This window comes from Channa argus, chromosome 19 (genome assembly GCF_033026475.1).
Source record: "Channa argus isolate prfri chromosome 19, Channa argus male v1.0, whole genome shotgun sequence".
Lineage (NCBI taxonomy): Eukaryota > Metazoa > Chordata > Actinopteri > Anabantiformes > Channidae > Channa > Channa argus.
This window is the reverse complement of record NC_090215.1, coordinates 17,108,211-17,132,032: the sequence shown is the minus strand read 5'-3', so window position 1 is coordinate 17,132,032 and position 23,822 is coordinate 17,108,211. Positions and strand designations below refer to the sequence as shown.

Genomic DNA, 23,822 nt, shown 5'->3' with positions numbered 1-23,822 from the left:
CAAAATGGACAGTTGAGGGAAATAGTTTAGGCGTGAAAATAGGAACCACCCCTAGTCAACCCACCGTTGACCGAATGTCATTTTCTATCTGTATTCGAGCTGCACCATCACGTTCAGTCTCATGTTTGTCCCTCGGCATGACGTGTCCATTACACTGAACAGAAATACACTGAAGAGAAATATATGGACGCGGGGCCGAAATTCATGAACACGGCTCGTCCCTCTGCATTCATACTCCTCGGAACTTGCACACCCTCCTTTTCTTCCCCCCTCCCATCCCCCAATCCATCTGTTTTGGTGGAGGCCATCCATTAATAAAGAGTCTGTCCTTTCAGTTCTATTTCCCCTGCTCTTGTATTATTTATTTACCCATCTATCCCCAGTTATGGTCAGCAGGCAGTTGCCAGATCCTCTTGGATGGAAGCTAACAAAACTTTCATCCACCGAGAGCAATAAAACTTGTTTTATTTCATTTCACTAAAATTATTCACCTACGTTATATTTCAGATATGGAAAAAATACAATCCACTGAATGAAATAATTCTTCACCCACCAAATGGATTAGAGAGCTGAGCTGAGTCAGTTCACATGTTGCAAACCTTCTTGATGAGAGGATTTTTAACACTCCAGCCCAGAAGCGTCATGATGTGATGGGTTGCATTAGTCACAAAGATGAAAAGTATGCTTTTACAAATGCTAATAACTGTTATTAACTACTCACACTAACACTTTTAAAATGTTCTTCATAAAACATCTTGACATATATTTGAATAAATGCTACGAAAGAGCCCATTTAAGTTGTGAATGTCCACCTTCTAACAGAAACATTTAACCTAAGTGTTGCCCTTCAGAAATAGTCCAAGTGTAATTGATATTCATGATTTGTATTTTTATTTTTTTTTAGATATCCTTTAATCTCTAATCTTCTAATCCTAATCCTATAATCTTCCAGTCTTAGTTTAGTTAAGGTTACATAACCTTGCAGGATTTTGTCCATTGAGGTTTTGGACATTTAGGCCTAAAGTATCACTGTCTCATAAGGAAAACCTGCGTTAGCAAGTGATTCTTAAGCCGGGGAGGCGGTCGAGGCACCGTAACAATCTCTAAGCACAAAACTGACATAAATATATTGCAAATTTGTCTGCAGATATATGTATATATATATATTTGATCTGTAACTAAAGGTTGAAGTTCAGTGAACATTCACTGAACCTCTAGTTACAGATCAAATGTTCTCAAATACAAGGTTGGATCAGGTTGGATGGATTTAAAGTAGTCTGAACATATTTATTCACTGTCTTTGTGTACACTTTCTGTACATATCTTTTGTTGGACACTGTTATTTCAAATTCTCTCCATCTGTGAATCAAAAACAGTCCAGTCATTTCCACCACCTGAATCTCCGTCTCTTTTTGTATAATAAAATCTTCCATCTATCTTCATTTCCCTTCGTGCTACAGTATTTCTTTCTATTTGTTCTCTGCATCTTCTCGGAGGCCAGCAGCATTCATAATTTCTAAATGTCATTAGCTCATGAGGCCAGGCAGGATGCTGTAAGTGGGGGGTGATGGAATAGGGAGGTCAACGGGAGGGGCATGGACAGAGAAATACAGTAAAGTCGTCTTCATGGCCTCTTAGAGACTCCAAAATTTGATTAGAGTTACAGGCCAGAAACAGAGAAGACAGATGCAGACGGATGCAGATAAAAGGAATCACGAACACAATCAGAGGACCCAGAAAACCAAGATGAAGAGGGAGGCAGCCGATTGCCACAGGGCTGATAAAGGTATCTGGGAGAGGCCTGATGACTTCAGCAGTGCCTGGGGATACCCCGATTTGCTAAAAGGTCAGAGTTTAATATCTAAGAGGAGCCATTTTCACCTCTCAGAGAGCAAAATTTAATCTGTGTGATTACCAGGCCCATCTATAATCTGCACACTGCCTCAAAAGGTGCCTGAAGGGACGATTTCCTGCCCTCCTTTGGACAGAAAGTGAAGCGCATGGCTGGCTCTTATGGTCCCAGGAGGGTGGAGGCCATCGTTCGTTGGCAAGTAAGTTTTCCAAGACAGCAAGTCGGGGATCATTCACGTTTGTCGTCACGTTCACGTTTTGTTGTCGCGAGCACCAGAAAATAACAGCGGAGACATTTTGAGCTGATCTAAGCACTTCATACTTTGTTTGACGAGTTTGAAAAAAATGTAGGCGTGGGGAGAGGACTGGGTGACGGGGGTAAATACACCACCTGGCAAAACAGTCCCAACTAAGCAAATAGAGAAGAGCCGTCCACAGGATAATTACTGCACTAATTAATATGGATCAGCTACAAACAAGTTATTCAACCCTAACTGATGCAACCGCGTCCTTGGCTGCCTTCATGGATTTGTTTTCATCTTTTCAGTGGATCAGGCCATATGAGACCTAATTTTCAAACCTTAACTCCAATGGAGGGTCTTTGGGATGTGCTGGAGAAGACTTTACGCCACGCAGCGTCTTGATGAAAACTTACTGTAACTCTGAACAGAAATAAATGGTGTGACAGTGCAAAAGCTCCCTCGGTGATGCAGTAAATGTTGGCTTCACTCAAAGACAAAGTCGGTCCAACCAAATATCAGTGTGTGTGTGTGAGTGTTTTTTGGCCTGGCAGTGTATGACGAAAAAACATTTTTAAAATCAGCAATTGTAGTCATCACGAATTACCCATCGCCTAACGTGTGGCGATTCCTTATGTCTACGTTTGCCCCACTGTGGCTTGATTTACTAATTGTGTGCAGATTGGTCTTCCCGTGTTTAACGGGAACTGGATCCAAGTGACAAATCAGTACTTTAATCACCTTGGCTGTCATTATTTTACCGACCACTAAAGTAGATTTATCAATACTCAATGAAGTAAAGGCACAAAGTCCAGCGGTAGCTCATTATTAACTGCTCTACTGACACAGAGCATGGAGGTAACTGCAGGGGAAAGATTCTCATGTCAGTGTCTGATGGTCCAGGCTGACGGCACGAAAGAAAAGACATCACACATACAAAATAACTACTGGAAACAGGCTCACGATTGATTCGTTTTTAACTTGCCATAAATTTAAACCTCTGGCTTATTTAACAAGTTATATAACAATACTGCTATACTGTACTGATGAGACATTTTATTGTCTCATCAGTACAGTGCATTGATCTTGAGATACACGTAGCTGTTGTAGCAGTAGGTTTATGCTTGGTTCTGTTTTTGTTGGCTAAGTTTTACTGAGATGTGTTATTTTACAGTGTGGTGGTGGAGTGAAATATTTCACGTTCGATTCCTGCTCTTTCTTTGACTTGAGCCGCTTTTTTGCTGACTTTTGGACTATTCGGACACCAAAAGTGTCTTTCTAGACACAACCTGTCGTTTCCAGTGGAGAGTCTGACAGTAGTCAGTCGTCTGGCTGGTTAGCTCTGACTACCACCTCCACGTTGCTGTCTCTCCATGTCCTCTGACCCTCCAGGTTTGCCCCCCCCCCCCATTATTTTAACACTACTAATAATATAAATGATGTTAGAACCAAACTTTTAATTTGTAAACTACAAATTAACTAACTCCAATTAACTACAACTCAGGTTCAAATAACGAGTTAGAATGAACAACAGAAAGCTGTAACAGAGTAACAGTGAGGCAAAGCAAAAACAACACACATAGACAACACATATAGAGTTTTCATTTATTCCTTACATATCCCATCAGCTGTCAAAGCTTCAATTGATGATGAATGTCCGTGTAAGAACAAGCTGCCAGGGGCCTAATGCATGACAAGATCTTGACTCATAATCCATCTCACTTATTCGTTGTATCACCCCGTCCCCCTTCTAACACATTGGTTTTCTAATTGGTTAGTACTCATGAGACTGCTGCTGGTGTTGCCACAGATGCAAGGCATTAAAGTTACCCCCCACTTGGCAGCGTAAGACAAACTCAAACACACACAAATATGCAGTGTCAGTTCCGAGAGCTACATGTATGAACACAGACTAAATTACCATGGGAACTGCTGACATAAAGAATTGATTTATGGTGTGTGTGTGTGTGTGTGTGTGTGTGTGTGTGTGAGACAGCAGGTCTGTAGGTAAATCAATAAATGGACATGCTTTCAGATGCAATCCCAATCTATTAAAGGTCTTTTGTCCTCCATCCATCAGAACCCTCCATCCACCTCCACCCTGACACAGTTCTCTCACACACACATTTTCCAACTCAGCCTATCAATCAAAGCTATGAGGTGAGGCAATGTCTCAGAGTTTTATTAGAACCTGACAGAGAGAACCCAAAGAACCACGATCACAAGATACAAATATGTAATGTACAGTATCTCATTATATTTGCTTGGAAAAAAACCCGACTTTTGAAGGCATCAGATTAGGATATGGATTTTAGAAAATTTCTGACATTTCTAGAGTAATAAGCACATTAATCCAGAATGAAAATATAAGATACAATATATATATTTACAAAAAATCAAATAAAATGAAAAGGTGGGAGGAGTGCTGTCCACATTGTCAAATTACAAGTGTCTCAAAAGTAACAAACTCAATCACTAACTCTCTCCAAACCATTAAAACTTAGGACAGAAAGTCACTGTACTGCACAACAATGACATATGAGGACTAGGACTAAACCAAACACTGTATTAAAACCACTTTTGAATCCTAAATGTAGCCGTGACCTCGTTTTATTGACATATACATATGTGTAGAAGTATGTTCTAGATCTAGATTCGTATTTACAGATTTAACTCAAATTTTCTAAATTCTTTCAGGGATGTTGACCCAACAGTGGATAATTAACAATTAATAAACATTATCTAGCTAATGTTAGTTTTGTTGGCCACAAAACAGTTACGCCTACAGTGGCATTAACTACGATAAGTTATGCGCTGTATATCTGCTTGTGCATTGTTCACATTATAACTTCGACAGTTCAGTAGTGGCTTGAGAGTTTATCAACAAAGCTGAATACAGTAAAGGCAGTTTTTGACCTGTGTCCCTGATAATTGTAGAGGTAAAGAGGGTGTTTTAAGAGAATCTATTCTACAAACACCCAGAAATGTTTTCCAAGGTAATACTGAAGAGTGACTCCACACATCTGTGGTTCAGAACATGATAAAAAAAAAGGTGACGTCTGAGTAAAGTAACATATGATTAAATGCACGACGTGCTATAAAAAAATAAATTAAATAAAGCATGTTATAAAGAACACAGAGGCGTTTTCATGCTTTGAATTCTTCAGTATGAAATAGAAGAGTTTCCATATGACCCAGATTCACTGAACAGTCCATCAGCAGTGCAGATGTTCCCTTGGAAAACTTGCTGCACATACTCGATCGCATGCGGGTTACATTAGTATACATTGCATAAACATCTGTTATAATTGCGCAACATATGTGCATGTCCACAAGGGGACAGTGTTGTGTTTAGCAACCCATTATTTACCGAAGAAGTAGAATAAAACTAAATGCTGAATGGAGAGAAAGAGAACAAAGATGTTAACATTTTGCTTCCTTTCCATGTTGACCCCACCTTACACTTTCATGACGATAAATGAGCAGATCGTCGACGTACAGCTTTACACAACATCTTATTGAGATTTGGGACGCGTGCACGTTGAGGCCTACGCAAGCCTCAGCAACTGACAGTCACCCATAACGCCCTTCTCTGTATAGGTCCGTGTAGACCTTAAAGGTTTCACCTTCAAGGTTTTTCGAGCACGGCTCGCCCTCCTAACCAATCACAGAAAGACAACCTTTTTGCTTAATTAGTAAGTTCTGTGACATTCTCATTTATTGTTATTTCATGAGACCAATACCCGAAAGGCTGGGGAGAGAAGAGTGAGGCAATAACTTCTACACTTTATACTGTGTGTTAAAAGATTTTGTGAATATGCACATCATCGGTCATTATTGTGCTATCTTTTTTTTTTACCTTCTGTACCACTGCTACACTTGTGGCAAATAACATACCATAATTATCATAAACACAAAAGAAAATACGAAATCTAAAAGATTATCATGAGGAAAGATCGAGTGGAAGACTGGGTAGAATTTACACATCAATCAAACAATGACCTAATCTTAACACTATCACTCATCTTACATTAAATGCCACTTAACAAAAGAACATCAGCTTTTATGATAAAAACACTTAAACATAAAAAAGAAATCTGGTAGTTTTTTGTTTCTTTCTGCAGATTCTAGGGCTTCTTGAGATGCTCTTAGTCTCATTTCTAAGTGCATCCTCAGTTCTGATGCTTTTGAGATGCACCTCTTAGGCCTAAGCAGTTTTGCAAGATTGTCTGAAGATGCTTTTGAGAACCGAGGCACTGATCTTACATGTATTTTAATATATAAATTCTTTTTTCCCATAAGAAAAGCTCCACCTGCCCACACTTAAAATCCATATACAGTAGGTATTCATCCAAGGCATTTCTATAAAACATAATTATGGTCCTTAATATATGCTTTCAGTCATAATTTGTACAGTAACTGCACAATACTTAGTAAAGTAATTTTTTTTCTGTATACATGGACGAAAAAACATTAAAATGGCTTCAGTCTCAAAAATCTTCCCCTCTAATGTATCTTTGAGTTAGGGTGTATATTTCCATGAGAACAGCTCTGCGTCATATTTGTACTGTTCTCCCGATTGTGTAAACTATGTTGGCTGCATCCAGCATTTCTGAGTCCTGCTGACAGCTCTTGGCCTTATTTGGGGTCACGCTGAGGTCAAAGGTCACCACACCCGGCAGGACTCTGGTCCTCGGTTCATAACTGAGGACTCGGGACAGCTGAACGCTTTCCAAAACTCTTCATAGTTACTCATCGCTCCGATAACTCTGAAGGGCAATAGCGAGGTAAAGGTCAGGCTATAAGAGCTCTGTGTGTGTGTGTGTGTGTGTGTGTTTCCTTTTGTGCTCACCTGTATTTTGGTGGACTGTGGGCTCCACTCTGGATCTGGTCCCTGGCTGCTTCGGGTCGATATAAATTACACCTTACCTGCAGAAAACACACTGGACGAATGATCCTTTTTTTTTTTTTCCCTTTTTTCACCTCCCTACCTTTACACAGGTGAGACTTGTAGCTAGTGTGTCTTTCCTTATGCAAGGTTTAGAAGCCATTTAAAGATACTGGGCCAAAAATAACAATAATATCAGTAAAAATGACTCCAGTTGATTAGAAATGTCAGTTTGCTGAACTAGAAGTGGAGAGACCACCATCGTAGCAGCAACAGAAAACCAGCACTGAGCAATTAGACATTTTCTGTACATCACATTCATTTGAAATTAAAATAATTTGTGCGGCAGAAATATCTGGTGTGTGTATCGTTACATGTGCGTAGCTCAGGAAGAAGAGTTGGTTGTTGTTCAGTCCGACTCCGGGCAGCAGAAGCTCCTCCACACCACCTCTGCTCTCATCTACCCACCGCCTGTACGCCTACGCCAGAAAAGAAAATGGAAGTTTACTCACTCTGACATATTTTCTTCTCATTTTGTGAAACACAAATGTAACTGATACCAACACACACACAGAAGTATTAAAATTATTATCAGTTGACTTAATTATACATGTAATGTTTCGTGTGGCACATCAAATGCCCAGTGTCCTAAAAGGAGCCAAGAGGAACAGATGTTGGTATATGTTTTAATCATACCCTGAATGCTTCTCTTATTCCTCCATTGTCTGCCATGTTTTCTGCTAGAGTCCTCTTGCCACGCACCTAGAAAACAAAAGATTCATGAAGGAACGATTCGACTCTTCCTTCACCAAGTATCTGAACTCTCTCTCCCTTTGCTACTAAAACACACTAAGCAGCACAAATGACGCGTAGTTTTGTTTTAATTAATTGAATACACATTTTTGCATTTCAACCCTCTCTCTCTTTCTTACCTTTAGACCAGCCTCCTCCCAGTAGTAGCCATTATACTGATCAATCATACACTGGGTCTTCTCAGTGAAGGCTGCTACAGACGAATTGCTCCACCACTGGTCAAGGTTGCCATCCTTGTCGTACTTGCGGCCTGCGTCATCACAAACAAAAGAAACATACACACATAAAAATGGGATTAATCCATTAGTAATTATGTTAGAAATCTTTTAGATCAGTAGGAACAAGATTTACCATTGTTGTCAAAGCCATGTGTTAACTCATGTCCAACTATCACTCCGATGGCTCCATAACTTAAAGACCTGGAAACCGATACCCACAGGATGGGGTTTAGTCACATGGCTCCTTTTTCAATGTGCAATAATTATCCTACTTCAAGGGAAACTAATCTAAAATTCTAATCAAGAATTCTGAAAAACACAGTATCCACAGTCCATATTGCACCTGGCTAAATCAAGAGGTGTCTAGTATATTTTTTTAATCTCACCTCGGATACTCTTTTCCCCAGAAGAAGGGTTTCTGAAGTTCTCCCGCAGGAAATCCTAAGTTGAGAAAACCAAAACAGTTGCTCTGCAAAGTGTAACTTTCACCTGCATCATATTTCTGTTTCAATGTGTGTGCAGCAAAATTACTTGTGTATTCGGGGGAAAATTAACTACATTAAACTGATTAGCATCATTTTGACTACCTACTCTGTCAATGTCTTCTGAGTCGATTTGAGAGAATAATAATGCAAAACATTTTTTAAAAGTTTGTTTACTGTACTGCAGCTTCATCCTAACTGGGGACAGGATTTCAGGAAAATGCAAGAAAAATGATTTAGGTTTGAGGATAAATTATACACAGTGTTGGGTTTTTACTTATTTGATTTGTGGAAGAGCTGTAGAAGGCATTAACAGTTGTTGGGTTTGTAAACCACCTGAAATACAAACACACACACACACACACACACACACACACACACACACACACACACACACACACACGTACATTATTGAAAAAAACTTAAACAACATCAACAAAAGACACAGCAAGTTGGCACAAAGTGGGTTTCCGTCCTCGTGTGCCACACATGTTCAACCAAAACTGTCAAGGGAAAATGCAAATTAAGAAAATAATTACACGTTTCCACTCGGTCCCGTTATGCAAATATTGGGACTTGGTTAGTCAAGATAATCAGTGTAATTTTCCAGTTTCCATTAAAGCATTGCACAATGAGTGGGTGCAACCAGAGGATGTAATTAAATAACATTTAGAATCTTAATAAAAACACACCAAAATCGCTGCACATCTGTTTTTGTCCACTATTTGTGTCCACTCAGTGGACATTTGCCATTATTGATCAGCTCCAAGTGTCTTTTTTTAAAATTTACCGTATGTGTCAACGTTTAGGTTCATATAAACCGGGGGACGGAAACCCACCTACAAATTAGTCCCAACACTCACTCTGTACGTGGCACACTCTTTCGAAGCCAGGCAATATCAGACTGGGCGATGAACGTCAGCGTCTGCATCACGTTGCCATAGTAGTCCGTCTCAGTGAACACAAGCTAAAATACACATACGTGTAAACAGGAATTGGATTTATTTGACCCTATACCTCAGCTAAGGTGTGTAAATATTAAATCAGGACATGAGGTTTAATTTCTTACTTTTAAAAATGATTTATTTTCTTAAATGCACCACTGCTGCATCTTCTAGCTTACAACATGTTATACAAACCTGTTTTAAATCTTCATTGAGGTAGGTGTTATTCAGAATAAACTCAGGGTAGCCGACCTTAGCCAACACTGCATGAGCCTTGACACAGAGCAACAGCAGAGTGAACGTTAAGGAGGGTTTAAACAGACTTTTATGCAATAATTGACATATTAATTAGCATTTATTCAACTGACTGAGTACAAAGATAGAAGAGATTAAAATCTATTGGATGAAATGAAGAGAAAAAATGACTCAAAGCCACAGTGCCTCAACAAAAAAAGCCTTTTCAAGAGCTTTATATGGTATTAAAGATGATCCAGGGGCAATAAAATACAATGACTTGTATCTTATTTCAAAATTGAACTGTGCAAGTCTAACATGCTTGTGATGGCAAAAAAAGCTTAAGATGGTCATTAATTATTTGAATGCTTTCAGTATTTTCATTGTAACGTAGATCATGAGTATTTTGGTTCAAGGACAAAAGTACTGCATGAAAGGGGAAAATAAATGATTTTAGTCAATGGTGGACAACTTGTAAAAAACTGTTACTGGTAAATAGGAAATTTGTTTAACAGAGTTGTTTAATCTTTAACCCAATTTTCCTTCGGAAAATGTGGAAAATATCAATCAGCATGTCCGAGACTCTGAGAAAACATTGTTGTAGGTTTTGTTTTAGCCAAACCAGGGAGATATTCAATTTGCTGTAAATTTAGATACGAAAAAACTAAACAAGCTATTCAAAACAGATATTCTACCATCTGAGAGTATAGAAGAGAAATGTTTGAAAACTGACTTAACAGATAAACCATAAGTAAGTAAGTAATCTAAGTCAGACTCAGCAGCTAGACGGCAAAGAACATTTAACTATGTCTTCCTGCCTTTTCTATGGCTCTCTTCTTTGTTGGAAGATCCATCCAGTCGTTCTCTTTCTCCAGGATGTCGATGAAAGCCCTGCGAACGCCCTGGATCAGCTCCTCCATCTGATACACACACACACACAAATTAACACATGACAAGCAAAGAGAGAAGGTTAATACGGTGATTATAAGGGGACACACACACGGAAAACAGGCAATAAACAAGATACACATACTCTTTGTATCTTTGTAGGAACAAACTGGAGTGTGACACTGTGTTTTAGGTTCAAACGATTAGTTTAAGAGGTTGAGACTTGGTTTCAGGGTGAAAGTTAGAGCTGTCAAATATAACATGTTTCATTTTATAAAATATGGATGCAAGTCAAAGAACGCAATTAATCCTTTTTACACAACTAAATGTTTAGATTAAATACAGCAGGTTGCATTATCTTATTGTAGTTTGACAGATTTAGATGTGATAGTTTATTGATCAAGTTAAGTAACTGTATAAAACTAAATATTTAACCTAAATCTCAGATTCATTTTGTTACATTTGATTTATTCATTGAACATCCTTGGCAGTTCTGTAAACATAAGCACCAATTCAATTGTTTTAGTCTATGTAAAAGCGTTCAAACTGAAAAACATAACCATATTTCTGCAGCAAACATGATGAATTTGCTCTTCCTGGAGCCACATTGTATTAAATGTTAGTACAAAACTATCCTGACCTTTAACTCAAACACATTGTTCTTAATAAACTTAATTTAATAGGTTGAGTGAACTTGCAGAAACTCATCATTTTAGGTTAAAATAAACAAAACATGTACAAGTTTTATAAATAATATAAATAAAGCTACGCAGAAATATTACGTTGAATTAGCTTAAAAACCAAACCTAGATATTTTGTTAATTTAATTAAACCATAGTAGCTCATTGCACAATATCCCTAAATGATAATTTACAATGTATTGAATGGATTATGTCACTGGAAGTCCTCACAAAGATGGACCTAGTGTACAAAAGGCACGTCCACAGCACAGCAGCACCATTTACAACAAATAAAGTACATGAAATACCTGACATCATCTCCAGATAAATTATCTGCTACACACCTAAACATATACAAATATTATAAACTTGACCCAAGAGTTAAGACATGATGTCACGTTGGGGACAGACACATACACGCACCATGTGCTTCTTGTCCTCCTGGAAGTGTGTGTCGACAAAGAGGCGCCCGGTGGCATAAACAAGTGAGTTCTCAACATAGTTAACACACTTATCCCAGCGTGGAGTCAGAGAGGTGGTTCCTGTGGTTACCTGGTGGCAGTGCGACAGACGGAGAGGCCGTTATTCAAGCAGTTTCACAGTAAAACAAGGGCCTCACATTTGGGTCACCTGAGGCGAGAGGCGTCGAGACGAAAGTAAAGTGTAATTTTCTAAATTTAAATATTAATGATTTATCCGTACTATAGTATTTGTTCTTAGGGTTTACTGTATAATTGGGCTGAAGCCGTACATGAACAGTTTTTTGGCAGTTGACAATTTAATGGAAGTTTAAAGGATCTCACAGGAAAAACCAGGTAAACTGCATAAATCAAGGTATGACAAGCTTGTAGAGGCTTAACCAAGACAATCCCCCTTACTGCTGAAGGGGCTTCTACAAGGTACTAAATTAGGATCAGAGTAAAAAATGTTTTCACTTTGTAGCTGTAGGTTATTGTGTGACGACTGACTGTTCCATTTTTAAATACATGCAGTAAAATGTGCATAAAGTGAACATAGGTCTGAAAACTTTATGTGAAGAAATTTCCTTTGTGTTGAATAAATGAGAAATTCTGGATTTAATTAATTACAAATTAATTCCGCATTCTGAGTTAAAAGTAGTTACATAAGCAAGAAATGCAGGTTTAACAGCCAGTTCTTTATGTTTATAGTACAGCTACATGGTATAAATACACCACATTCCTGTGCTCCACAGCCAAACATTTACCAGACATGAAGTACATTGTGGGATTTCTCCAACACCTACAAATCCTTTATCTGGAAAACATCAAGTTGGTTGTTTCACAAAGTACAATTTTTTTAGATTAGTTTTACCTCTTAACCCATAAAAAAAAAAAAAATAAAACGTTTAAAGCTTCAGATTATTTAAAAACTTGAAAATGAACATGCTTAGTTTTTTACCAACCCGAGCATAGTCGAGGTATCTGTATAGAAAACGACGACTCAGAGTAGTAATTCTGGAAAAAACTGTTCTCCATTGTACATAATTCGCTACGGTCCTGCAGAGACGGGAAGAGAAGGGCATTAATTAAGTACCTGCATGTTATCTCATTATACACTATAATGTACTTATAACGAGAGGCAGGAGCCCCAAGCCCCACTGTGTGCTCATCATTCTGGCTGTGCACGTGTGTGTGCGTGCGTCCGTCTGTACCTGGGATCTGTGGCGTTGATGAGCTTGAAAAGTTCCTTGAAGTACTGTGGAGCGCGGACGATGACGGGCTCAGAGGAGGAGATGGAGCGAGCTGGTTCCGCTTCGGACTCCACCACAGCTTTCACGTAACCCAACCAGTCAAACTGTAGAGGATACATTCAAAGTTGCTTTCATAAAATAAAGAAATACTAATTGCGAGCAACGTGTATTTTTGTATCAATAGTCTCTTAGTTTTAGTCATAAATCTACAACCAGAAATTGTCGGCTTTAGAATAAGAGGCTGCAGCATTAGGAAATGTTATTTTCTGATTGTTTTTGTTTGCACTGGAACAACAGAAAAGACTGAAGAAAAGTCAAATCTGACACAATTCCACACAGAACCCCAGAAATGCACTGGACAAAATTATTGGCACCCGTACCCTAATATTTGGTAGCCCACCTTTGGAAAACACAACTGAAATCAGTCACCCCCCACAACCATGAATGAGTCTCTTCCACCTCTCTACAGGAATTTTGGACCACTCTTCTTTTGCAAACTGCTCCAGGTCATTCAGATTTGAAGGAAGCCTTCTCCCAACGGCTGTTTTGAGTTCTCTCCACAGGTGTTCTATGGGATTCAGATCTGGACTCATTGCTGGCCATTTCACAACTCTCCAGCGCTTTGTTTGTAACCCTCTCTGAGGGTTTTCTGAAGTGTGTTTCGGGTCATTGTCCTGGTGGAAGAACCGTGACCTCAGCTTTTCGAAAACTGGCCACTACGTTGTGCCCCATTTTCAGATTTCATGGTATCATTCAAACAGTCAAAGCATCCAGTGCCAGAAGCAGCAAAGCAACCACAAAAGTCCTCCTGGGTCTCCTATCAGGAGGACACCCTTTCCCTCCGTCCCTTTTCCTTCGGATGGACGATGGATACTGCGAGCTGACACTGTTGTACCCTGTGTCTGCAGATCAGCTTGAATTTGTTTGGAAGTTAATCGGGCTTCTGTATCCGCCATTCCAACAATCCTTCGTTGAATGTTTTCATTAAGTTTGCTCTTCCGTCTACTTCCAGGGAGGTTAGCTACAGTGCCGTGGGCTGTAAACCTCTTGATGATATTGTGCAGAGGACACAGGAACATTAAGATCTCTGGAGATGGACTTGTAGCCTTGAGATTGCCAATTTTTTTCCACTATGTTTTCTCTCACATCCACAGACACCTCTTTACACTTCTTTCTTTTCTCCAGGCTCAGTGTGACACACAACACAAAGGTTGAGTCAACTTTTCTCCATTTTAACTGCTTGCAAGTGTGATTGCTGTATTGCCCACAGCTGTGACTTGTGTGTCTAAATACATATTACAGGAGCATCACATGCTTGAAAAGCAATTATTTCTTACAATTCTGACAAGGTGCCAATCATTTTTGTCCAGTCCGTTTTTGAGTTCTGTGTGAATTTTTATCCCAAGTTGGACGTTTCTCCTCTGTTTTCTTGTGTTGTAAGTCGCTTTGGATAAAAGCATCTGCTAAATGACTAAATGTAAATGTAAAAAATGTGTTGTTCCAGTGCAAACTACAACAATAAGGACGTCAATACCAAAACATTTGCAATTGGAACCATTTTCTGAGAGAATTGCAAGGGTGCCGATATTTTTGGCCATGACTGTATGTGTGAAATAAGAGGCCAAAGACTAAGCCATTGGTAATTTAAGATGAATCTCAGTCACTCGATAATATCCCATAATGTTGTTTTCAAACCTACTGTTTGTTTGCTCAGGTCTTTATCAGTGGACCAGATTGAGTTAAGTTAAGTAAAAGTGGTTTGATCTTCTCATCTACTTCTTGGAAGCAAAGCAATGTCAGACTATTGCTTTTCTGTGGAATAGCTGTGAGTCTTTAAAAACAGAACCAGGACTGGGCACACACACAAACTGTTGTGATGTCCGTGACCTGTGTGTGTGTGTGTGTGTGTGTGTGTGTGTGTGTGTGTGTGTGTGTGTAGGATAAGGACAAGTTGTGCTTTTTTGTCCAATGGTTTGCAGATGTTTCTTAGGAAAACAAAAAAAAAAAAGAACAAGAAGAACACAGAGGACGTATAAATCAAGCTTTTTAGGTGCTTAGACTTTGTTATTGTGATTCTTTATGTACTTAAAATACCTGTGGTATGGAGCGTTGTAGCCGAGAGAGTGTGTATCTGTTGTACATGTTCTCACTGGTGCGGTTTTCATAGGGAATCAGGATCTGCACACAGAATGATTATAGTGCCAAGACAGATCGTAAAGTATGAATGATGTCACTTAAGTTCATGAATCAGTTTAACGTGTCACTGCTAATAACATGTGGTTTTAATTAGCTCCAGAGCAACGGAAGCCTATCAAATCATTGCTACGTATTAAGTGGGAGTGTGTTTATTGGTCATGATGTCTTTACATGAGCCAGTTTGGTCTCGAAGGCAAGAGCCTTTTCCATTTGGGTCAGCGCTGCTTTCTCTGGAGCCCCCAGCATGACGGCTATATCCACCATCAAACTCAGCAAGGCCGCGCGATACTAGAGAGAGACAGAAAAATAGATTTCTAAAACGTTTTTAAAAGAGGCTGCCACTACATCCACACTCAGAAACTACAAAGTGACTGATGTTTACAAGACTATAAAAAAACACGTTGCCCATTTTTGCTTTTCATTATATACCAAACACACCAAATGTCCAGTTTTTACTACAAATATTGTAAAATCTATCGCTTTTTATTGTTATATATTGAGTCTTTGTCATTCTGTCAGAAAATAAGCACCTGCCATAAAAAAAAGCTTTCAAGTTGTGTTTGAAGAAGAAAAGTCACTGCCTGAAAAGACACTGTAGTCTAGAGCAATAATTAAGGCTGCGTCCAAAGCCCCCCCCCCCACTCACTTATTCTTTACTGCCTTTATGCACTATGTAGTTCACTCAATAATTAGCAGTCAGTCGACATTTCGGAAACGTACTAATCGTTGTCACGTTGTGTCATCGCTAACATCTGTTGGAGCAGTGCAAATTTTCTCACCTCTGAAACGGGGGGTGTTGCACTGTGGGATTGTTAGCAGAAAGTACTCTACATGCCACAGTCCAGCATTTGTAGAAATACTAAACCTGCAAATAACCTCTTAGTCTAACACAAAAGCCCAACAATAATTGCTGAGAGTTTTTTGTGTCGCTAAAATTCTTTTCCAATTCATCACTGAAGCATGAAGGAAATGGGAGCTGCAGGGGAAGAGGAGCTTTTAGAGGACAGGTTAAAAGGGGTGAAGGATGAAGCAGAAACTCACCGCCTGGGCAGATGAGGTGTTGGTGATGTAGTCTTCTCTGGAGAGCAGCGACAAGGACGCCTGATCGAGCTACATGAAGACAGAGAGCATAGGCTGAATTCTGCTGCTTTCTGGGCTTGTTTTGCAGCAAGAGTTACTGAGCGAGGGGGCTGCATCTGCTTTTTTTCATTCAAATTGATTTCATATTACACAGGAGGTGATAACTTTCATAATATATTAAGTCATTTGTAGGCAAACGTTAGATGACATAATAATAAGATAAAGAAATGATAGATATTATGTTGACATGGACAGTGGCACCACTATGGGTGTTTCAATGTCTTGTCCAGGGACAATTTAACATGTGGCAAGGAGCAACTGGGAATCGAACCACCAACCCTGGCAATTGCCCTACCCACTAAACCGCAGCCATCCTGACACACACTTTAATCAACAACAAACCAAATAGACTTTACATACAGTACAAGTGTAACAATACAATATAATGACCTCACAGAAATATGAATAGTTAATTTTAGTGTCCTTTTGAAACATTTTCCTCTTTTATTTCCATGCTTTCTGATATTCAGAAAAAATATTAGAAAAACAACTATATCCTGACATTTAATCAAACGTAATTGTGGAGCCATTTTTTTTTATTAAAGTGTCTGTCACAATTATAATATACTGTAATGAAAAAAATCATTTTGTTTTTTGTCGGGTTCAGTTAATTCACTTGTCGTGTGGCCTCTAATACGTGGACCACAATGTATCCAATCAGCCTTTCTTTAGAAACGTGTGCCACTTTTTAAACAGTTTGGTGTCTTCTCCTCCTCTGTGGTGGCCTGGTTTTTAAGATGTTAAGATGTAAACTTAAAAAAAAAAAGATAAAAAGTTTACATCTTGTTTTGCATTATGTTCATCGGCAACAAAAGCTGTTTACAGTAAACTGCAGATATCTGACCTTGATGATGTAGGTTGAGGAGTTTTTGTCATCAGGGGAGACGTACAGACGGAGCAGGACACTCTTACTGTGCTGATTCCTAATCTCAGCCAGGGTCTTCAAGAGGCTCCACTGACCTGCCGACCACTGATAGTCAGCGCCAAGCCCGTCGCCCAAAACCGGCCACCGAAACTCCGGTTGTTTCAGTGTTTTCAGCATCGGCTTAGCATCCACCTGTTCCAGTATGGCTTTGTAAACAGACATCCAAAAATCAAGAGACTGGAATTAAGATCACTATTTGTCTTTGAGTCTTATTTTTCTACTTTTGTGACCCTGATTTCCTTTGCAATGACCTAGATTTGTCATGAGAATTAATAAAAGCTCATCTTATCATATTTTAGACAGCCCCTGTGTGTTTGTGTCATCTCTTGGTTAAGTGTCTTCATTTCATAAAACTATTTGAACGTGTTAAGACGGATTGTAGGGTTAAGCTTAGAACGAGGTTTAGCTCTGGTTTAGGTTGAGTGTCGGGGTCAGGCATGCGGTTGGCTACAGTAGTAGGGTTTCTGTGTGTCGCAGTGTAATTTACACACCCAGGACAATAATGTCTTCACGCAGTCATCCTGTCATTTCTTATTTGAGTTGGGGTCAGGGTAGTTAGAGGGTAAAAGTTAGGCATCTAGTGGTAATGAAAGAGTTAAAGTGCATCAGTGTGATGTCCTCCTAAGGGACCAAACCGAGTCTGTGTATGTATTAGACTTACTCTCATTCATACAGGAGCGGTAGAGGATCTTAGCCTTGGTCACTGCTTCAAGTTCATTGGGGTCTGATGGTGCTTCCAGTAATTCTGATGAGAAATAACACATTAGTCCACGACTAGGTCTTATTGGACCATATCCAGGGAAGATTCTTGGAAATACATAACGCCTGTGACCTTGTCGTTTCTGCCTTCTACTGAAGTTCCTCTTGCAAAAGAGCTCACCTGTTTAGTGGGCTCTCTTTTTTGCTTTTTGATAGAAGACTTTTAAGACAAGTCCACGTCAGCTTTCATGTAGGTTGACAAACAGGAAGTGAAGGTAAACTTTGGGGTAAGAACACACCTTTGAGTCGGATGTCGACATGCTGCCTCAGCCAGGGGTAGACGCCATAGGACGAGGAGTCTTCGGGAATCGGGTTCTCCTTTAACCAGCCTCCACAGGAGAAACCATAGAAGTCCTCGCAGGGGTTAAAGGACCGATCCATTTTACTTAGAATAGACCCGGCTACAAGGGTAAAACAGGTAACAAATATTTAATATATTTCCAGATGCATCACTCACAACTGTAACATCACATGCTTAGTTCTTAGTTCTAAAAGCATAAACCAGTCGTACCACCATCCTTACCGGCTTCAATGCATTCTGGGGTCAGACAGAATTCCTCCTGATGGGATTTTCGAGAGACTTAAAGTAAAGACATAAAGCAAAAAGAGGAAGGTTGAAAACGTCTTTTTTAAGCACAAGCAGTTTGGGGATTGTGAACAACCATCAGCAGGAAAAGCTTGAATGTAAACAGTGTATTTCGTCCTCTACTTTCACTTAAGTTAAAAAAAGATCTGACCACGTGTTCCACCACTGATTATCCATCACATAAGTAAATGGAGCACTGATAAGTAAAGCACAGAGGGATAGTGGCTGTCAGAGTGAAGGGTAATAAGGAACATTTCCACAAGTCGCTCTTTATCAAAAAAGGCCAAATACAGACCAAAGTGCAGTTGATACAGCTGGAGAGGACTCAGGCAGAGCAAACAGCGACCGTGTGCACTGAGGAAAGTGACAAGCTACAGTCGACACATAATTTACCGAGTATCACCAGCACATTCTGAAACATGAATTGGATTTTTGATGTAAACTTTGACACCCAGTTGTAATTGCTTCGCAGAATCCGCCGTCCATTGTTTCCAGTACTTGGTGCGTGACCACAGGTTTTCCAAAACACTTCCGTTCCTAGACGGTGAACGCCTTGAAGCCTGCCTCTCTAACCTCTTGGCGAAAAACCACCGTCATGTGATGTGGTTCAAAGGGTGATCAGAGGCCGCACAAGCCCACGAAGTGATTCGACAGATTTAGAAACCGAATCCTCATCGTGAACGGATGAGTGGAGCATTGTGGAGCTGTGCAGCCACGTCTGACCTCTGGGCTCTAGTGGTGTTATTGTCCTGTTACAGCTGCATGTTGTGGCCATTTGTAGTAAAAATGCAAACACTCTTCACACAGCTTCAACAACGCATGACCCCCACCCCCACCCCCCCTTGGCCTGAAAATAAAAACCTTACACCCCCCTCTGACCGCTCCTCCAGAAATACACACACCACACACACACAGATGTCTGAAGCTTCAGTGTCGCTGCCGATGCCAACGTTCACTGCCGAGATACAAAACAGGCCACTGACAAAAACCTGCGCGAACACGAACACACACTCTCTAAACCCATTCCAAATGAATTCCTGCGTCCGGCCATCCGCGTGGCTGGAGACTACAGGTTTCCATTAGAGTGGGTGTGTGGTACTGCATGTATAGGCACATAACATGATTACACTTCAATCAGGCCACAAGAATGCGGCTTTCGGCCATGACCAAAGAAAAAAAAACACCTAAAACAAACAGTGACACACACACACGTACCCCTCCCTGCCACGCCAATCCTCACCAACGTGCACTAGTGAAAGTACTGCGGTGCCGAGTCCCCACGCTGACTAAATGTTAAAATAAATAGGTTTGTCTGATCCTTTGGAAGGGGACCTTTTTTTTAAACCCCCCTCACTGGCCCACATTAAATCACACCAAACTGATTTAATGTCCCGTTTGTTTTTATTTGCTAAAAGGCAGAATAATGAGAGGGAGAACTTTGCATGACTTTCTTCAAAGTCAGAGGTTATGTGGACTTTCTAAAGGTTTGCCTGCTTTCAGCTTGACTACAGGTGCAGACGGGAGGTTTTTTCTCAGGCTGGCACGTCTGCATTTGCATGATTTTCTAGAGTTAATTAATGTGCACTGCTCCCTAGAAATAAACAAATAATAAACACACCCTACCCACTACATTGCCACACAATTCCCTGCTAATTAATTTTAACTTCTGCACCAAATAATACCCACAACACTCAACACACACACACACTCTTTCCGCTTTCCCCAGAGTCTAATTTGACTCCCACAGTGCATTACAGGGAATCCGAGGTTCTGTACGTGCATGTGGGTGTGTATGAAACCCTATATGAACCAAAAATAGTTTGAAACAAGTCGCCAACTACTCCTCCAAACCAGTGTGCGATTGCTGCCACCAGTGTACTCGTGTTATTTACAGTCTGCATATACTATAATCAGAGGACTGGGTGCTTACTATACAATGTATTTCCACAGAAATTCCTCACAAATTATAATGCAGGATAGGGGCAAACTAAAATGGATTGGAAACTTGCTCACACGATAAACCAGTCAGAAAAAGCCTCAGCTTGTGTGTGTGTGTGTGTGTGTGTGTGTGTGTGTGTGTGGACTTACCCAGTATGAGAGCAAGCAGCAGGACGGCACAGAGACACACACACATGGCCAGAGCTATCCTGTAGAGACGGCTGTTGCCCCGCTCGGGTTTAACCCCGCCGCCACCTAAACGCTCCAGCTCCATGATTCACTATACCAACCCACACACAACTCACACAGTGTAAAAGCACTCAGGTGTGGGGGCAAAGAAGGCAAAACACACACCAGGAAGTAAAAAAAAAAAAAGAAAAAGAAAAAAAGTTGAAAAACAAAATCGGACAAAAACTTTAAATAGAAAAAAAATTTAAGAGATGTCACACTTACATCTCTCTGCAATAAAAACCAAAACTAACCCTCTTTACAAAAGTTCTTCAGATCTTCCTTTTTCTTTCCCAAATACAAAACACAAACTTCACTCTTTCTGCTGTCTGTCTGTCTGTCTGTGTGTCTGCAGCTACTCTTGACTTCACCCCAGCTCTTCAAACTGTTCCTCCCTCATCACTCCTCCTCTCCTATCCCTCCCTCCCTCCCTCCCTCCCTCCCTCTAGGAAACAAGGGACCACACTTCCCACTGGCATGGACAGAGATGATTCATTTAAATTGTCTAAAAGCAGAACATTATCTATGCTTGTGTGCATAAGCGCCTGCAGACCTTGTTAGTGGCGTAAGAGCACATGTGAAATGTGAGCGTCTAGTGTCTAATCTGATGTGCAGAGCGGCAGGGTGCTCTGGTTGAAACATTTACCAGATTAGACAGTCAGTAGACCAGAACTAAATTAGACACACACACACACAGACACACACACAATGCTGATTACAATCAATTAATCTGATGATGACGTTGCCGCCTGTAAAAACACATCAGTGTTTTTGTCACAGTGCATCAATAGTTTCTTTGAAGAGACAGATGTACTGATGACAGTGACAGCGCAGCTACTGATTGGTGTTTAAGCCCCTCCTGCCCCTCCCTCGCCCATTGTGGTTAGAACTGTTTCTCCACTTGCTCATTAGGGTTTGGGGTGTCGGCCACAAAGTCCTTATATAGACTGGTCTTCCTGTGCAGCTAATGACATCCATTTATCAAGCGGACACATCAACCACAGTGCTATTGTTCACTGGCTTGACTCACAAACACTTGTGTTCTGCTTTTATTTGTATTGTTACAAATCCCCACTGGGACTTTTCACTCCGGTCGTGATTGTCGCTGCTCCTCATTTAGCCTCTAAATTTTAGCCTTGCCAGCACTGTGCCTCTAAGGATGGCAGGGGAAAACTGGATTGTGCTGCTGCAGCAGCTATTCATAAATCCATTAACAGCTATGTACATATAATCCCCGATACATTCTCAGATTTACATACAGTCATTTGGCACAGTTCATCAGAGTGACTCCAACTGAGGTCGGGGAGAAGACAATGACAGCTGTCAAGCTGTTTTGTGAAATGTGGGACTTCCAGCTTCCTCAGCCGGAGTAGCATGGGAGGCACTTAACTGCAGGGCAGCGTTGAGAGGACTTTTTATTTATTATGCCTCTCATGAAAAGGAAAAGAGAGGAAAAGCAGAGATAAACGAAAGAAATGGTTAAGGGGTGGGAAATTGAGTTCAAGATGAACTTTAGCTGAAATGACTTTAGCAAAGTGACTAAGCGCAACATAAATACAACTGTTTCCTAACGCATGAAATCAGGTGGCAAAATGGGGAAGTTTGACCAAAACATCAGATATAAGCAATGCAGTCAAGTAATGTATATGCCTCAAGATTATCTGATATTTAGGAAGAATTGAGGAGTTATTTGAAAGAAAAGCTCTTGTCGCTCTGATAACTTATGTCTAAGCAACAAAATGATAAAGCACCAGGGCACGATGGGTTGACAACATTATCACAGTTTAAGGCCAACTTCTGTCAGTGCTATTCCCAGACGATAAGTACATTTATGCTGAAGAAAGATAAAGACCCACGAGCGCGAAAAGGAGAAATGTTTGTGAATGCTGCAAAAAAGAATGTTAGAAAAAAAAAAAGGCCTTGCTTCTGGGAAATATTATTCTTTCTAAAAAGAGAAGATCAATCTTGCCAGTCATGTTTAGTAGTAGGAAAATAAACTAATGTTAAGATAACTTAAATAAATAATTAACCTTTTGTTAATCATATGCCAGCTAAGATGGGGCTCGATTTAACCAGTTTGTTTTTTTTTAATTTTATTTTTTTTTTTATTTAGTGAGTTTAAACAAAGCACTTAAGTTGAAAATCTTTACAAATTCGGTTTTTGGAAAAATATTCATCGTATGGTTACAGCGACTGTGCAACCAATCAGAAGCCGTAGCTCAGACAAATCGATATTTCTCATCTTACTTTAAATTACTGCTTTGCTTAATCATGAAACCTTTGGTTAAATGGATTGGACAGGAACTTCTAAGGTTCAGGTTAAGGGTTTTTTTAATTTTTTGTTATGAAAGTCTACAGTATTTTTGTGTTCCCCAGAGGATGAATGGAAACAACTTTGGGGGTCCTCTGATTTTTCATATTCTTGTAGACACTTTAATTATGTATAAAATACACCAATCAGTGGTATTTAAATTAAAAAAAAAAAAAAGGTTTTCATCCAACACTAATATAAGTGAACATGGTGCATGTGAAACTAAACATGAACATACTACGACATTACAATCATACGAAAGTATGCTGATGAGCCGCTGTGCCCGAGCCCCGACTTTATAGTCCTGCTAATAAAGAGGAAGTCGCACAGTGAATCAAGGGCCCATCGCTCAAGATGAACCAGGCAGTTAGAACATGCCTCCTCTCACCCCTCTCCTCCTCCTCCTAATTATCCTCCTGTGCCTGTTTACACAAACATCCCTCCAGGCTGTCATTAGCGCAAGATAAGCAACAGAAACACACACACGCAAGGACACATAATCCATTTTTTTCAAAGATTCGATAAGGAAAAGTGGGCTTTTGAAATGCCTTATCTGAACGCAAACACACAGAAGACGTCAAGGCTCACAACTTCTGCATGTCCCCACCTCCCCACGCAAGTCGCTAATTATTCAGGGATGAAGGCTACAAAGGGAAAACGGTTTTGAACCTGCTGACAGAGGTGTGCATCTTCGCTAAACACGACCCTGTGGCTAAGCTGAAAACTGTACAGTATTTATATGTCTGGGGGAAACACCCTTCCAAATTACGTGTGTCATCTCTCCCGCGCAC

The 23,822-nt window shown here is 40.1% G+C and overlaps 1 protein-coding gene across 1 annotated transcript; it reads right to left on the bottom strand.

Moving 5' to 3' along the window:
- Window positions 1-3,681: 3,681 nt before the first annotated feature.
- phex (phosphate regulating endopeptidase homolog, X-linked) lies at window positions 3,682-21,100 on the bottom strand. Its single transcript, XM_067486327.1, has 22 exons — window positions 20,643-21,100; window positions 18,492-18,548; window positions 18,208-18,369; window positions 17,871-17,954; window positions 17,129-17,355; window positions 16,186-16,254; window positions 15,316-15,432; window positions 15,043-15,126; window positions 12,910-13,052; window positions 12,661-12,754; window positions 11,661-11,789; window positions 10,488-10,589; window positions 9,631-9,708; window positions 9,355-9,458; window positions 8,769-8,827; window positions 8,396-8,450; window positions 8,143-8,210; window positions 7,911-8,041; window positions 7,675-7,740; window positions 7,353-7,457; window positions 6,943-7,019; window positions 3,682-6,859 (listed from the first exon to the last, which is right to left on the bottom strand). Exons 1-22 carry the CDS (start codon window positions 20,764-20,766, stop codon window positions 6,757-6,759), a joined length of 2,238 nt encoding a protein of 745 aa, XP_067342428.1. The 5' UTR covers window positions 20,767-21,100; the 3' UTR covers window positions 3,682-6,756.
- Between the last annotated feature and the right edge of the window lie 2,722 nt (window positions 21,101-23,822).